At 39.2% G+C, this 17,091-nt stretch overlaps 1 protein-coding gene and 1 long non-coding RNA gene across 4 annotated transcripts in view; one reads left to right on the top strand and one right to left on the bottom strand.

Moving 5' to 3' along the window:
* Positions 1–607: 607 nt before the first annotated feature.
* LOC121884031 (glutamate receptor 2-like) overlaps positions 608–17,091 on the bottom strand; it is a 101,081-nt gene continuing 84,597 nt past the window's right edge. For 2 of the 3 annotated variants that reach the window (XM_042392560.1, XM_042392570.1), the window contains exons 18-19: positions 16,533–16,667; positions 608–4,397 (exon numbers count right to left, since the gene is read on the bottom strand). In XM_042392560.1, the coding sequence (XP_042248494.1) occupies positions 4,263–4,397; positions 16,533–16,667 (270 nt within the window). In that variant the 3' untranslated portion in view covers positions 608–4,262. Of the gene's footprint in view, positions 4,398–9,466; positions 9,643–16,532; positions 16,668–17,091 lie in introns of all 3 variants that reach the window. The other variant, XM_042392553.1, reaches the window with a different exon arrangement.
* LOC121884213 lies at positions 15,052–16,719 on the top strand. Its single transcript, XR_006092315.1, has 2 exons — positions 15,052–15,121; positions 16,553–16,719. It is a non-coding gene; the product is annotated as an uncharacterized LOC121884213 (long non-coding RNA).

The following is a 17,091-nucleotide window of genomic DNA, read 5'->3' as shown; positions in this document are numbered from 1 at the left end:
GGCCCTTCAGCAGCACAGTACTTTTTATACTTTAAGTATATTTTAATGCTAATACTTGCTCGTACTTTTACGACCTGTGTCGTACTTTTACTTTTACGCTGTGGTGTTGTTACTTTTACTAAAGCTAAATTAAAGTAAAAGACCTGAGTACCGCTTCCTTCTTCCATCACTGCTGACTGGAGGTGTTACATGTAATGACAGGGGCAATTTTACAGTAGAGCAGAATGGAGGAAGAATTAATTTGTGCACCTCTGATTTCCCACAACTCTGAAACACTTTCTGTGTAAACACATTGTTATGTACTGCTCTTCATTCTACACACTGCCCTCTGCAAACTAATAAACTATAACTAACTAAATAACTAAACTAAGGTTGGGGAATGATTGTGGTCATGGTTAAAATAAGCCAACACTGCCAGTGGGAAATGCTAAATGAACAGCGGTCTCCCATGTCAAAGTCACAAGCTTTGTTGAGCAATTACTCCTGACAGACAAGTCATAATTCACTAATGGCCATTGTCTTGAAAACACAAACATAGGTTGTTCTACAAAATTTATTCCAAATATTGTTTTTCATCAGAGGACACACCAGTCTATGTCATGTCGCTTTCTCTGCATGTGTTGTGTTTTTTCAACAACAGTGTTTTGTGGCAACCATGTTTTATATATACTGAAACTGGTCAGGTCACATCTGTTGTGGTAGATGTTTGGCATTTCCATTTATATTCAAGACTTAATTTGCTCTGTTGAAAAGCAATTTACAAGATTTTGGTCAAAATTGATGAGTTTAATAGAAAATGAAGTTAAACCAGAGGCAAAGTCAAAAGTGAGTCATTCCTTAACTGCCATTTTCACATTTCTCTCCATGGTTGACATGTTTGAGAGCCATTCTGTGATAAGCCATTGACACTTTTTGATAACACCAGGAAATTCTCACAATAATTATCACATGTGGTCATTGCAAAAATGATATGGAGTCCATGAGAAGAAATGGAAGTGGAAACCTTGACATTTTCAGCTCCACTTTACCTGGCATTTATCACGTCTTGGCCATTTCTCATGTTGTGGAAGAAGCTTTTTCAGCTAACCAGCTAGCCTCTAACTAGCAGCACAAATAACAGCTTCCTGGTGAAAGAAAATAGCAGACTTGAGTTCTTAAAAGCATACACTATACATAACAAGAACCACATTAATACTGCAATTAATATTGTTAATATTATTCTTATTACTATTAAACACTAAAATGCAGCCAGGCACAACGCTTCAGGCTGTCCAGTTCATCTGAAAGAAAAAACTCAAAGTGACATGCAAACGTTCTCTTCGCACTCTCGTCGTCCTCCTCATCTTCATTGCCATGATAAGTGCAGTATATTAATTAAAAGGAAGGTTTTTGTTCACAGTTGTTTGTCCACCTCACAGCAATGAGAGCTCCTATTGGCTCAGGTTTCAGTATCAGCAGCTGCCATTTGCTGAGCATGGAGAGCTCTGATTGGTTCTAAGTCTGTTTGGCACATAATCCAGTTGGCTTCAGAACTCATGTGACAAGGTTATGTGCATGTGTGCGTGCAAATGTTAGTGTAGACGTGTGTATCATGTGATAATGTATGAATATGTCAGTTTGTGCTGATATGGTATATTTGTCTATATGTTGTTGTGTTGTATTGGTATGTTGACCTATAGACAGGGATGGGCTGACATATGAGTACTCCTCATATGTATTTGAAAGGGGCACCCCACCAATTTAGTCCTCCTTAGCTTGTGAAAACAGTTGTATAATGTCTTCTGTGGCTCTGGGGGAGCTTTGTCCAGTCTGAGGAAATAACCCAGATGATGTTCGTTCAATATCAATATGTGTTTAGGTAGTGCAGTAGCATCCAGCAACATTCTTTATCAAACACACTACTGGTTGTAAGTCAAACACACTCAGTCACTTGCCTAAAAAATAAATGGAGATCTGTAACATGTCATGTCCTTGGAATACAAAAGTACTGATATTTGCAAATCCATGTTCGATATATAATGATAGTGGCCATATTGTGTTTGTTTTTTGGGACAAAAAACATTGCATTCATTGTTTGCCACTTATCCACAATTTCTGTCCTCTCCCTTTTCATCATTGTGCAAGTGAAAATATCTTCACATAACCTGCATTTTCTGAATGAGAGAACAATAATTTATATCTAGGCTAATAGTCACTGGTTGAAAATACTGACTACAACAGACACGTTTCAGGCACATTTTTCAGTTGTCCAACTCATGCACGTCTGATAGCTTCTATTTTAATTAATACTGCACTATTTTCCTTTGACTTATGTGCATAACTACAGTGACTGGGCTGTGAGTGCTGCCAATACAGCAACTGATGTACTACATGTCATGACAAAACCCAGAGACACACAACCGGCTTGTACTATGTCTTAAAGATCTGTCTTGACCTCTTCCCGCCGGGCATCATGTGTCTCCTTTCAACCCATGACAAGCCAGATACACTGGTGGGACCCATCATGTTCAGATGAGGTAGCAGAACTCAACTTACGACAAATGCAATGTCATTTGAAATTTCATATAACCCTTACCAGGTTAGCATGATGATATTGCCAAAGTTCATTTCTACTTGCAAGTTTGATTCAAGCTCCAATTTAGACAACGTGCCTGTGAATGTTGACTCCCTCTGTTGACCTAGACAGCTTGTACTACAGCTTGCTTCTACCTACACACACTAAGTCACCAGCTCCTTCTTTTCACCTACAAGTGAAACTTCATTTATCAACCACTCAGAATCACTTGTGCAGTTACCAAGATTTAATCCCCAGCTGGCCCTTGTGTTCACTCATGGGGACTAACTCCAGCGTTTTTCTGCTGTGGGTGAGCCTACCCTGGTTAATATCCTATAAACAATGCATTAACTGTAGCTTTTGTTAACACTAAAAGCAAAAGTAGTTTAACTGACTGATTTAACTGATAATTTATAATGGTCATCACACCCTTTTCCTACATGCTATCTGACAATTATATGGTAGAGGAGTTGTGTGTTTCACACAGCCAACACAACAACTTTGAATCTTAAGCTATTACTCATAAAGAAGTGCAAAATACAAACTAGTAAGTCATTTCCAATAATACTTCAGTTAAAACCCTACAAAACTTAATAAGGATACTGCATAACTTGTAAGCATGAGACCACCAAGATCCAAATACTAACTGACCTTATCAAATGAAGCAGTATATATAGGCATGTGTCTGAATAATTGTGCATATAAAGGCTTTTGTTTGATCATTAAATCTATCAATGGGTGGTGTAGCACATTTTATTTAAACACCTACGAGTTTTTCAAATTATGCTGTTGGCTTAAGTTTTTGTTATTGAAAAATTAATAAATCCCAGTGAAAATTGATACAGTTAATGTGCTGCTTTCACCCCATTCATTCTCTCATATTCTCAAGTATAATTATTTTGTATCAATGTACATTATGACTTGTTTTTGCCCATCCCTGTGTATCATGGTATGTATGTATGTATGTACGTGTTTGTTTGTGTGTGTGTGTGTGTGTGTGTGTGTGTGTGTGTGTGTGTGTGTGTGTGTGTGTGTGTGTGTGTGCCAGTCCATGCATCTCTTGGGTCTGGTAAAAGTCTCTACTAATTAGGGATTTTCAGGCAGAAATAAGGGAAGCAATTAGCAACAATAACATCATTATCTGTTAACACAATTACTATTATTTCATGGATGTGATTTTTCAGGACATCAGTTTTTGTTCAAAGCACTTGCACTCATTTTAACCAAGATTCTACCCACAATTCCTGATCACATCCCTGATTAATGTTATTATTGCCAGCATCACTATTGTCCTTATTTTCTATACAAGAGGAGTCTTCATGGCAAAAATCTATGAAACAATGTGTGTTTAGTTTAGAAAACTGTCAACTGTGCTTGATTGTTTTTCATGAATTTGTGAGTGACCAGCCATCTTTCTTGCTGTTGGCCACATGATTCGCTTCGTAGGTGGGCAGGTCTTTGCTGAAGCTTGACAGCCAAGTGGTAGAAGGACAACAGCTTTCCAGTCTCTCCAGGTTAGATGTTAGAAAGTGAGATCAGGAGTCCTCAGAGAGATATGATTGGCTAAACTCCAGATTGAGAATCAGGGCAGATGACCCACGGTGAGTGGTGATTGGTCTACGAAGAAGATAACAAGTATTTCCATTCACTTTCAGAGGGGAAGGGAGGATGTGTGTTGATTGGCTGTAAGGCACTGGCTTGGGCATGGTCAGGAGAGATCAGTCATGCTGAGGCTCATGGGTAATCCTGGACGGAGGTAAGCCACTGGGACACGACCATTCTCACTAGTCGATCCTGTGATGGACAGACGAGCTTTGGAGCGCATAGCATCTGTGAATTTCATCTGTGTAAAGGAAAAATATGTTAGAGAAAGATATCAATTTAATGTCTGTCTGTTAAGTATAGAGCTGCATTCACAGTGTGGTTAGCCTAGCTTAGCATAAAGACTGAAGGCAGAAGTGTAAAATCTACAATTTGTAGTGTAGAGTTACAGTACAAGCTGTGACTATTTCTTGAGTGTATAGTTGAGAGTTTACAGTGTATACATCCACCCAGCACTACTGCGCAGCTTCTCTGGTTACAACACAGTTTGCCACATACAGTCCCTACAAACAGGTGAAGAGTGTAAGCAAACAAGAGATTCAAAACAATATGTGGCAAACAGTAAATAAATAAATGATACAGTTTCCATCATAGGTCGTAGATGTGGGATAGTGATTTCAGGAGGTGGTCTAGTGTTTCATATGTTTCTACTCACTAAACCAGTCAAACTGGCTACATGCTCTGAACATACATCCCAACATGCCAAGTCACGACATCAACAAGTTTGTCTGTTCTAAGATTAAACAAATAGGATACGACATATTTATTAATGAGCTTTAGAGGTGTTGGTAGGCAAGCAGTTTCCCCCTGTTACCAGTCTTTATGCTGAGCTATGCTAACCATATCCTGACTGCATCTCTGTACTTAACACACAGATGCGAACAATTCCTTTACATAATTATCAATCACGTGATGATAAATGAGTCATGTGGTGCAAGATTGTAATGTAGAATAGGAATGTAATTCATTTTGATGACCTTTGAGAATGTATGGAATGAATCCAATGATACTTGAGCATATTGAATGAAAGTTAACGAAAGTCCTCCACAGATTTAGCATTACACTCCTATAACATTGTCAGACTCACAATGGACAAAGAATCCATGCAGTAGAACTAGAGATTCTTTTTTCCCCACACACTTTTGTACCATGTCAAAACCTGGCATCTGGAGTTCCTCTTTAACATCATATAAACGATCATCTCCTTTTTCTTTATTATTTTGGTATATTTCATCAGGAAATAAAGGGACAGGTTGACACTGAAAAGCCCACTGAGATAGTCTGTGTGCATACTAACTTCCACACCAGGTGCTCAAACTGTGAAGACTGATAATTACACCTTGAGGTGCATGGGCAGTCCTCACCTTTACCAACTGACACTGTTTACTATGTAAACAGTGTCACAGCTCTTGTCAATCAGATATATTTGTCTTTTTAATTTTAATAAACCATTACATCTTTATAAGCCTAAAAAATGCTTTCATTGAAGCACTGCCCCCTTCAGAAGTCTGTGCACTATAATGCTCACTTTATTATACTTTGGTTTATTTTAGTATTGCTCTGGAATATACAAGCACCAACCAAAGTGTTCATTATTTCCTTACTGGATTGTTGCCACCAGATTTCCCATTGACTTATTAATTCCGATACACTGTGCAATGACCTGTGTGGCTCAGACTTACATTAAATGTCTGAAACACAGTGTGATGCCATCATTAGGTTTGAGTGAATGTTTTATTCCATATTCTTGGATTTTCAGTCAGTACTCTCAGACTTTAATTCCATCATCTCAAGTTCCATTCAACACTATCAGACTTCTTCATATTCAGCGAGCCCAGTTGTGCTGCAAGGTAGTATGGTATTGTACCTCATTCCTCTTCTTCCTCTCAGGAAATAGATGTTATAGTCTTGTTATAGTCACTTGGTACAGCCCATATAATCCGGAACATACTGTATATACTCGCCCAACAGAGAAGCCATCTCTCTGGAGACAAATCTGCAATACAGTGAATTGTAGAAACATGGAACCGCCACTTGGGGGGCTGTTTCATTCAAGAGCCAAAATAGAGCCATTGGAATTGAGAACAACTGGCTACTGCACAAATATCACTCAATACCCCTTTTACCAACTTCCATGACGCTCTCATGCCACCCTGTCGAGTGGGTTATGGACGACCTTTGCTAGCCAGGGAAAGTCACTGCATAGGCTTTACCCAGATTGGCAAAACAGATGAATAATTGGACACATAAATGCAAACTTTGAGTGCAGTCTTTGTAGGCATGTAGTACTCATAAGGTGAGCAACCTCCTCTGCTCCTCAGATGCAAAAGGAAGAGGGTAAACACCCATGTGCTTAAAAGCAATGATACACTGTACAATTACAGTAACCTTAGGTACATAAGGTGCATTCAGGTGTAATGTAACCTTCAAAGTATTTAAAGCTAACTGGATGCAAGAGGGATGCACAAAACATGGAGATCATCCACTCACATTGTGGAAGACAAAGCAAAGAGCAGTGCAGTCTTATATGAAAGAAACCACAAAGGACCTTTAGTAACAGAAAAGGAAGACTGGACCACAGCAATAGAGAATGAGACAGGGGAAGTATGCGAGTGCCCCCCCCCCCTCCATGGTCTGTTTATGTATGACACCACTGCTGTATTGTATGTCCAAAAATGTCACTGTTGCACAGAGCCCACCACACCTGAAGGGAGGCATCAGATGACACCTTTCCAAACGACTATAGTTCTGGGAGTGTCCTGGCAGAGTGAGCCAGGTTCTCAAAAACAGAGTATAGCCTATATGCTAGGGGTTACCGTGAACCCCCAGTACAGGTAGCATATAGTTTTAGAATAGAATACTAGGTTATTTGGATTATGGTCCACCAATCCAAACTTTAGAGATTGCCTGTAGCTCAGATGTAGTGCTGTCTGAAAATAATCATCTCCGATATTGATTGTTGCAAACCAATCACAAACCCAGACCTACTGCACTCAATAACTCCTCAGTGTGAGCATTCTGAACTTGTGAGTTCTCAGACACTTGCAGGTCTAAAATGGAATGATGAAATTGTGGTTGTAACAACCTTTGTTTGCCTCTGAAGGGAGAACCACCTGTATGACTGTCCTGTTCAGCCTCGTCCCCAACAACCGTGTTGATTGTGGACATTAACAATGAACGGATGTCATACCCGAAACTGTAACCATTAACCAATTGCAACTGTTCTCTCTATGTGCACCACTCCAGGAACTGACCACAACCCGAATGATCTATAGCACCATTGGGGGAAAGGCTCCTTACTTCTGATATATATTTATTGATTTGGTTTATTTTACCTGCAATGTTCTGAGCACAAAAAAGCACAATTTATAAGCCCTGGAAACAACCGGTTTGGTCACCTGAAAAACCGTAAAAATTCAAACCAAGGTCTACAACCTGGGACAACAGTGCAGTGCATTAGTGTGCAAGAAGGGGAATTCTTAGGAGTCTTAGGAGACTGTGGTAGGGGATGTAGTCTATGGTTATCTGATCTTGACTTGGCTGTCAGTGGACTCTGTGATCCAAGGACAGAGCAAAAGGCCACAAATGTGACCCACCATTACAGGGTTCAGTGCTGGAGCTGAGACCTGGGCTCAGCCAACCCCCAGTCCACAGGCAGATGGGACTTTGTGCTGGTCCATTTCCAACTAGGTGTGGCTACTTAACTCTGTAGAGTCTGGTGTTCTTAGTTAGGAGAAGAGTACAAGAACTGAGCAAATCCTGTGGTGACAGAAGTATAAATATGTAGATTGGGCCTCACAAATGTCCCCACCGGCTATTTGTCTTTTTGGCGTAAATAGAGGTGTCATTAGGCCACATGGGGGCATGCTATTCCATATGGTATGTGTTATACAAAATAAACTGAAAGGGAACAGTGGTATTTTAACAGGGTATGGACACCTTTGTAGAGCAAATGTATGTGCTTGATGATGCTACCAGTCCGAATCATCCCATCTCTTAAATGAATTCATGGGGCAGCGTAATGAAAAGCTGACATTAAGACAGATGGTAATGATTGGTCAATGAGGCAGTCCATTAAAGAGGATGATTGGCTAGAAAGAAATAAAGAAAGAGAGGAATAGGAGAAACAAGGAAAACATTGAGGATCAGGGAAGGAAAAAGCTCAAATGGGGAAAGTGGAAGTTTATAAGAAGGAGGAAAGGAGAGGCAAGAAGGAAGGAGTGGAAGACAGTGGAGTACAGAGAAGGTAGGACAAGTAAAGAGGAAAGGACAAGGTGAGGAGAGAAAAAAGGGTTAGAGGAGGTGATCAAGCTGTTGGGAAATGAGATAACAAAGAAAAGTAAAAATCACAGCCATAGACAGTTTTGACCAGAACCTTGTATGCAGTGTTAAGCTAAACTTTATTACTTCTCAATGATACTATTGTTTATCAAGAACAATAGCTGCATTCACATCATGCACTAAATATACAGTAAATGATACCATTTAGCAATGCCAGCCAACATCAATGGCAACTTTTATCTCATTGGGTTTTTTTTGTTTGTTTGTTTGTTTGTTTTCTTTGTTGTTGTTTTTTGATTAGCAAACAATTACATGTACATGGATATTAATGAAATTATACTGTTGAAAACTATGATGTGACATGTTCACTTGTGGTTTGTCATTTCATAACAAGTCATACTATTGTCAAGTCATACTATTGATTTGCATCCTACTTGTATTTCTGTCTATACATAAAAGTCAGCTGATTAAAGCTGGACAAAAAAGACCCGTACTATAATGGCTAACACTGTGAATTCAGCAGAATGTATATGTCACTCTATACAGCTCTAATTAATGGTGTTGCAAGTATGACAGAGACATGTCACACTCACCACTCTGCTGCTTTCACTTTCTCTTGTTAAGAGATGTGATCTTCAATCACTTTGACATTACCTCCAGCACCTACAAATGTTTCATATTAAAAGCTCACCAGAAAAGAGAAGAATTATGCCCTTTAGGTACTGGAGGACTTTAATGTGAAACATCTGTGCTGGAAATGGTTAATTTCAGTAATTAACAGTAATCAAAAAAAGTAAAATTGGAAGCATGAAGTTTAAAAAAGTAATGTTGTCCAACAGTGAATTTTTCAGATTAAATCAAATCAATTAGGGCCATTGAAAGTGCAGTTTGCCATTGAAGCTGCTATGCATCACCATAATATGGATGCAGTTTCATGCAGCTTTGTTTGTTCGAGCAAATCCATGGTCTAAACATTGTCTATGACTGTGAAGTGCGGAAGGTTTTAGCCATCAATCATCACTCTCCTACCCGTGTTAGATCTTGACGCTCTCAATGCCGTAAACGTTGTAGCCCTCTTTATAGGTGGCGTAGTTTGGCTGGTGGCTGGGGGACAGCAGGTTGAAGTTGGGGGCATGTTGAGGAGAGGACAGAGTGTGTGTGTAGTTTCCTGTGTGCTGGGGGGACGACAAGGTGTTGGCTGCCACCTTCATAACACAAATAAAGTCATTGTTATTAATATACTGATTGTGCTTGTGGAACAATGATGACGCACCAATAGTAGATAATTGCATAAGACATAGGTTTGCATTACAGGGGAGCTGTGGCCTTTCAAGGTACGTCTACGCATTAAATCAAAACGTAGTAAAATTTACTTGTTTACAGTAAATAGCAACAGTATGTGTGTGTACTCCAAGGCCCAAATGTCATGTTGAAAATATAAAAAAAGACCTTAAAAAAAGAAAAAACATTTTTGAATGTTCTAATTGTCTTCAATTTTGTTTGTTTATGAACTGTATTATCAGTTCTAATCTGTCACTGAAAACCAAATGTTGCCTTGTTATGTCTAAATTTAAAACATGCAGCTAAATTGTTATCTCTGCCCAAATATCTTAAATCAGAACTTAACTTCCTTCAGCAGTACATACATTGATTATGTGTATTAAAACAAGTTAAGACTAATCTGTCTCCTTTGTTGCAACAAAGTAAGTGCTTCATGTGAAACCTCAAAAGATGAAACCTTTTTCCGAACAAAAAGTGAGTTCTCAGAGTTAGAGGGTTCTATTTGGAAATGTGATAGGATTTTGACAAACAAAAGAGAACTGAACTATATGACAGTCAGAAGGATGTCAAAACTTTGAACCTCAATATCTCAAAACCACTGAGAATGCAGATAGAACCTTATAATTCTAAGATCACAACACTAACACCAAAGGAAAGAACGAATGACATCACCTTGAGCACTAGAATTTTTTTCACTGGCATTTGGAGGGCATTTTTCTGTGTTCCCCAATGATTTATAGACCAAATGATTAATCAAGAAAATAATCTATAAAAAGTTGCAGCCCTATTGTCACAATATCAACCTCTGGTTTCCCTTCCAGAATTATTAGGAATTTATACCTGCATTGAATTAAGGGTGTATACCTCTGCCATAGCTTGATGGCTATGTGCAGAGGCTCTGAGGTTATGTCATAGGCTATGGAGATACCGTGTGGGGACTGCAAGAACTGTGAATAGGAACGAGCTTGTATTCGTTCCTTCAAGTTTCCAATGCTGGTGGAGATTGTTTAGAGCATAGGTAACATTAACCCATAAGAACCCATGGTGACACAGGTGTCACCAACCCTTTCAATGTTCTGGAAAATTCCTTATACAGCTTTCTCCTTGATTTTGACTCATGAAGTCCCTAAGTGACATCTATTGAACATGGTGCAGTCATGTGACAATGTGTGAATCTGTGTACCCATGACATCACTTCTAAAATTTGTTACTAAAGGTAGGTTTCAACTCATTTAACAATTCTGATGCTTTAATAAGATGTCCTGTATTACATTTAACCTGTTCTGACCACATTTCTTGAACAAATTGATATAAAAGAAGTTAGGGAAATATCGTTATGACATATATGTTACATTACAGATCTTTGACACTGAAGGTAGAATTTAAAAAAAAAATTCAGAAATGTGTTCCTTGTGGTCCATTTGGTCTGTTTTATATTCCCCATAGTTTTCCTTTAAGGAGAAATGGGTCCGGGTTCTTGTGGGTTAAGGAAGTTGAAGAAAGACTCACAGTAGTCTTCTTTTCAGTAACACACATCTAGCAAAGCCTTTACACTGCAGACCTTCTGTGGCAATAGTCTTATATTCAATAATGAGACATGGCAAAATAATGTTACAAGTTACCTCTAAATGGGTATGTATGCAGTATATGTGTAGCTCACTGTTGCTATGTATCACAAAGTAAATACAAGAATGTAAACACTGTTACTATGGGGAATATAATTAAAGCATGATATGGCCTGATAATGTACACTTCAATCCATTGCAGTAATGACATCAACAGGTGAAATTCAATGCTCAACTATAAATCAAAATCTCTCCTGTTAACCCCTTGCATTAAGACTAAGTATAATAAATAGAAAAGAGTTTCAAATTACTTCTTGCTTGATTCCAAGATGCCAGGAGTCAATTTTTGCAGCCTGGGGTCAGAATTGTTTGCCTGCCACCAGAGTGTCAGCACACCAGACCTTGGCCCACATGGGAGAGGCCCCAGGTGGGTTATCCTGAGTGTGAGCTATGAACCAGAGAGCTCCCCCTGCAGGCATGCTCTAGCATATTCTGGGTAAGGTTGATGTATTCCAAAGATACCTATCCATTTAAGTGTTTGAATTGTTTTTAGTCTGGACCAGCAGCTGGGTATTGCTCAAACAACACATCTTCCAGGATCACCTGGGTACACAAAATCCTTGGGCAGTTGATATGTGTACCTGGCACCAGAGCACATTAAACCAATGATCGGTGATGAACTTTGTATGATCAGATGTGTGGCCATAAGCTTATGAAAGTCTGGTGTAGGATGAAGCAGAGCTGTCAACTGTTGCATGTTGGTGTGCGATGATACCTTCAGATGGGCAGACAGGGGTGATGGTTCCCACTTTAAAAACATGAATATAGCATGAGCTCCACTTATAAGGGTATCACACTGCATAAGGCCTGCACCATGATGCTGGCAAGTAAACTCAGGCTGATTGTCTAATCTTGAACACAGGAAGAGTGTTGGGGTTCCATACTGGTCATGAAAGAGTGGAACCACTCTTTACTATTGCAAAGACAGTAGATGGGTCATGGGCCCATGCAGAATACATGTGGTTTGCAGATTTGGAGAAGAGGTCTGACTGTCCCTCAGGGTGTCTTGTGGGAACTGCAGGATTACAGGGTGCTGGGGTGATTGTTCAGCCCTTTTTAGACATGGAATATCAAACATTCCTGGCTTCATCTGTTAAAGTGGTTACTTTTTGTCATTCAGACAGGTGACTTTTACATGTTCTGTGTCATGGCTTCATTCAGGCATTACAAGACATTAATGGAAAGAGAGAATGCTTGAGTGATATTTGGAAGCTGGTGCACGAGAGGAAGCAGAGAGAGAGTTAAAATGTTATGACAGCAAGGAAGGAGACTTTTTTTGGGTTGTTCACAGGCTTTGAGTATGTGGGTATTAATCTAGTCAGCAGTTTGCATGAATGAAACTGAAAACATAGAGGGAAAAATAGTTTTATTGACTGATCTGATATGAGAAGATAGATCTCCTCAGTGCCTTAAAATGGGTTCTTTCAGTGTTTCATAGTTCATTAAACAAATTTTGTGCATAAGATATGATGATTGAGATATTGAATTTATTACAGTGATGTTGATGTGCATTTCTCTCTTTGCAAATGTGAAATCCAGGCTAGGCACAAGTGTATGATAAAGATAAAGTTTTATCTTGTGCTCCTCAGCCTTTACATTAATCTGAGAATATTCAACTCAGACTTGTGCTGTGGGTCCTACCTAGTATGATTGCCGTTGTGACTTTTACATAAAAGTGACCAGGGTGCTTATTCAGTCATGAGACCAGCATGTTAAATTGCCATCAGCTTAACATAAAGGGCTGCATGTCTGAAAGGGGCTCAACATGCCATCTGGTCCTAACCAGAGTAATAGTGTTGTTCCTAATTTCATGAAGAACAAGCAGTAAGGTGATGTATGAAGGAGCATAAGGAGCATTAGAAACACCAGATAGATAAAAGGTAAATGCTAAAAGAGTGGCAATTCAACATTTTGTTCAATGTAAAAACCAAGTGCAGCAGAGACACATACTTTGCAAACAGCCAGTAGCATCAGAGTCTGCAGTCAAAAGAAGGAAATGCAGAGCTGCATGCTGACTGTGAAACAGCTGAAACATGTACATCCACCACAAATCAAACAACAGGCTAAAACCAGCTGGACGTGTTTTATCCAATACGGTCTGCAATGAGTTGACAGTGACTCTGATCAGAGAGTTATTTTAAATCAGAGCACAGAGCCACAGCTCTGACACTCGGTCTGCTCCTCTAAAACAACCTGTATATCCACCATTTATCACACAGACTGAGTACAATAAAGCTGACCATACCGACTGAAGCGAGCATAGAAGATGAAAACTTTTATTTGGATATACAGAACCAGAATGTGGAATCCAGGCTAGGCACAAGTGTATGATACAGATAAAGACAACACAGCTCATGTAGTAAGAAGTAATTTGGTGTTTTTAAAACACACCTCTACATCTGCTAAGAAAATCTACTCATCTACACTGATGGAAGAATGAATGACTGTGAGGAACGCTTTGTTGTAGAACAGGAAAAACAGGTAAAAAAAAATAGATCTGCCCTTCATCTGCTCAAACTAATAAGATAATGGACAGCTTTGCAGCTTTTATTTTCCAATGTTAACATCTCTCTACATATATACGGCTGTGGCTCAGGAGGTAGAGCGGGTCGTCCACTAATCGGAAGATTGGCGGTTCGATTCCCGGCTCCCCCAGTCCACATGCCGATGTGTGTGTGAATGGTTAGTTTCCTCTGATGGGCAGGTTGGGACCTTGCATGGTAGCCCCTGTACCCATTCAGCGTATGAATGTGTGTGAATGGGTGAATGTGATTTGTAGTGTAAAAGCGCTTTGAGTGGTCGGAAGACTAGAAAGGTGCTATACAAGTACAGTCCATTTAAGTAATACAAATGGGGGTTGCTTGGTTAAGTCCACATGCTTATGCATATCCAAAGCTTAAACCAAAGCCATTGTTGTCCAAAAACTATTAAAAATAAGTCAATGAGCCACACCGCTCTACTGGGTGTTCCTTCATTATGAAGAGTTTGGTCACAAAACCCTACTGTATCTGTTAGGATTATTAGGGGTCCAAGCAGCGAAGCTGCTGGAACCCTATTGTATCTGTTAGAATTATTTATTATATAATTATTTTTATTTTTATTTTTCTTCTCACCCTTAAAGTATCTGGGTCTAAGAAACCGTAACAGTGACAGTTCCCAGACTTGGCAGATTGGTTGGAAATCTCACCCACTACTCAGACAAAATTTTTTTACCAATTGGCCAGATGGTGGCGCTATAACAACAAACTTCATGTTTTAGGCCTATAACTTGTGAACCACAAGTCTCATACACAAAATTCTTTTTTTCCTGGATTCTGTGGGTTCAGACAAATGTAACCATATAAACCATGCCCATTTGCGCCTAGATAGATTTTCAGCCATTTTGAACCAACACAAATTTGTCATTTTGTCCTTGTATTAACCACTAGTTGGATGTAATGAATGAATGAAAAGGAGAAATGCAGAGGAGGAAAATGAAACTGAAACTAAGAGCGTCTGTGTCCACAGTGAATCATTTGTTGACTGTTTGATGGTTATTTATTTGTGCGTTAAATCGTGACTGCCGTGAAATTATCAGAATATAACGTTTTACTTCTCTCATTCAGAGGTTTTGTTCTCACTACCGCTCGCTCTCCTTCCTCGACCACCGCTGCGCTGTCTCTCTCTCTCGCTTGCTCGCCCGTGCTCAGCTGGCTTGCGCTATTTCTCTCTTTTTCGGCTGCAGAGAAAACAATTTTCGTCGCTGGGTCCTCATTTGACGCTCCAGGCCTTTAGAGAGGTATTGATTCAACTTTATGGTCATTTTTGGAGGCTGTAGTTTGTGCTGCTGTTGAATTGTATTGTTTTGCTGAGAGGTGTTTCTAAAATTTTGTATACCCTTGTGATTTAAATAGGGTAGACTCAGATAAGAAACACTTCTTAGTATTAAGTAATGCAAAATTAAACAGCACCTTAAACTATAACCTCAAATTGAAGCTGCAAGCAGCAATGATCGGGCCCTCGCACCTTTGTGCATGTCAGGGCGCACTGCAGTCAAAGTGCTGTTATTGCGGAGCAACACAAAGCAGCATTTCATTTACCAGAGGGCAACTGACAGGGATATACATTTTCATGAATATTGGACATTGCATGTAGGAGATAACTATCACTTCCTGTGTCCACTTTACTAGAAACACACAGTAAATGTACATTATGTTGCTGCATATCAAATGTAGACCACACACTTTAAATTTCATGTAAATCAAAGGAACTTTTTAGCACAAGGCTTGCTTCCTGTTGCCACTAGGCAGTGCTACATAAGTGGCTCATTAATAAAGCAATAAATTTATTGGATGTGGCTTGACATGCATATGAATTTTCATGAATATCGGATATTGCACGGAGTTAAATATAACTTCCTCTGTCCATAATATGGTTTCATGGCGAAATATGCTAATTGACTGGTCAAGGGCGTTCCATGAAGACTCAAGATTTTGATAAAGGTCTTTAGATGACACCAACCAAATTTGAAGACCCTCTGGTTAATTCTCTAGGAGGAGTTTGTTAAAGTACAACACCTGCAAATGGAAAAATTTCCACAGTAAATTCAAAATGGCTGACTTCCTGTTGGACTGAGGGTATGGCTCCAAGCAGCTTCTTTGTAAGTCTGGACATGATACATGTGCCTACCAAATTTTGTTCAACTACATCAAATTTAATGGTGGGGGCTCTGACTTTGAAATTTTGTAGGGGCGCTATGGAGCCATTTTGCCACACCCATGCCCACGACCCATAAAATATATAATTTTTCACCACGTCTGACGCATGTGCAAAGCTTTTGTGAGTTTTCAAGCACCTTTAGCCCCTCAAAAATGTGATCTTTTTGGAATATTTATAATACTAATATCCACAAAGCTGTACCTATAAAATCAAATAAGTTTATTTATTACCTTACCCATATGGTTATTATCATGAAAAACACTGGCCTGCATTTTCTTATACTATATATGCTTTTCTAACAGGAAGATATTTGTCAGTTTGTCTTGCAACATTAAGCGTCACACAAACTCAGATTAAGATTTATTATTAAGATAGTTATTTTTAATGAGAACCCTATATGTAGCAGATGTAGTACTAATAATATTACTGCAACACTAATTATAGTTAAGATCGAAAGTGAATTTAAATTAGTGTTTGAAAAGATAACGTACCTTCATTTTTTTGGCTTCAGCATGGCTCTTGTAGCAGAACTCTACCAGCGCTACCATCATGGCCAGACCCAGACCTCCAACCAGGATGTAGAAGACTCCTGCTACGTTACTGAGAGAAAGAGCACTGGTCTTCTCCTAGTACACACACACACACACACACACACACACACACACACACACACACACACACACACAAAAAAAAGAAGGCAGCCACCCAGAGAAAATTGTTAGTGGGGTGTTTATGTTAACAGTGAATTTTAATGACTGACACACCACCTGTGAATGTTTCATTGTCTCCTTAACCCATTATGACCTAAGGCACCCTCTAAAAAAATTCTAGAACTTAAGGCATTGTTTAAAAACAACCTCCTAAGAAATGAGGGTTTCATGAAAAACTTGACAAAATTGTCAACACGGAAACAAAACAAAAAAAATATCTCATGATGCATTTTGTCTTCTCCACGTGTATTTCAGTGAAGCATGATGTATTTCATCAGTGTATTTCATCTGTCTTGAAAACGATGCTCACGTCTAAAACATGCTCACATCGCATCCGGTT

Source organism: Thunnus maccoyii, chromosome 2 (genome assembly GCF_910596095.1).
Source record: "Thunnus maccoyii chromosome 2, fThuMac1.1, whole genome shotgun sequence".
Taxonomy (NCBI): Eukaryota; Metazoa; Chordata; class Actinopteri; order Scombriformes; family Scombridae; genus Thunnus; species Thunnus maccoyii.
This window is presented reverse-complemented; position numbering and strand designations above follow the sequence as displayed.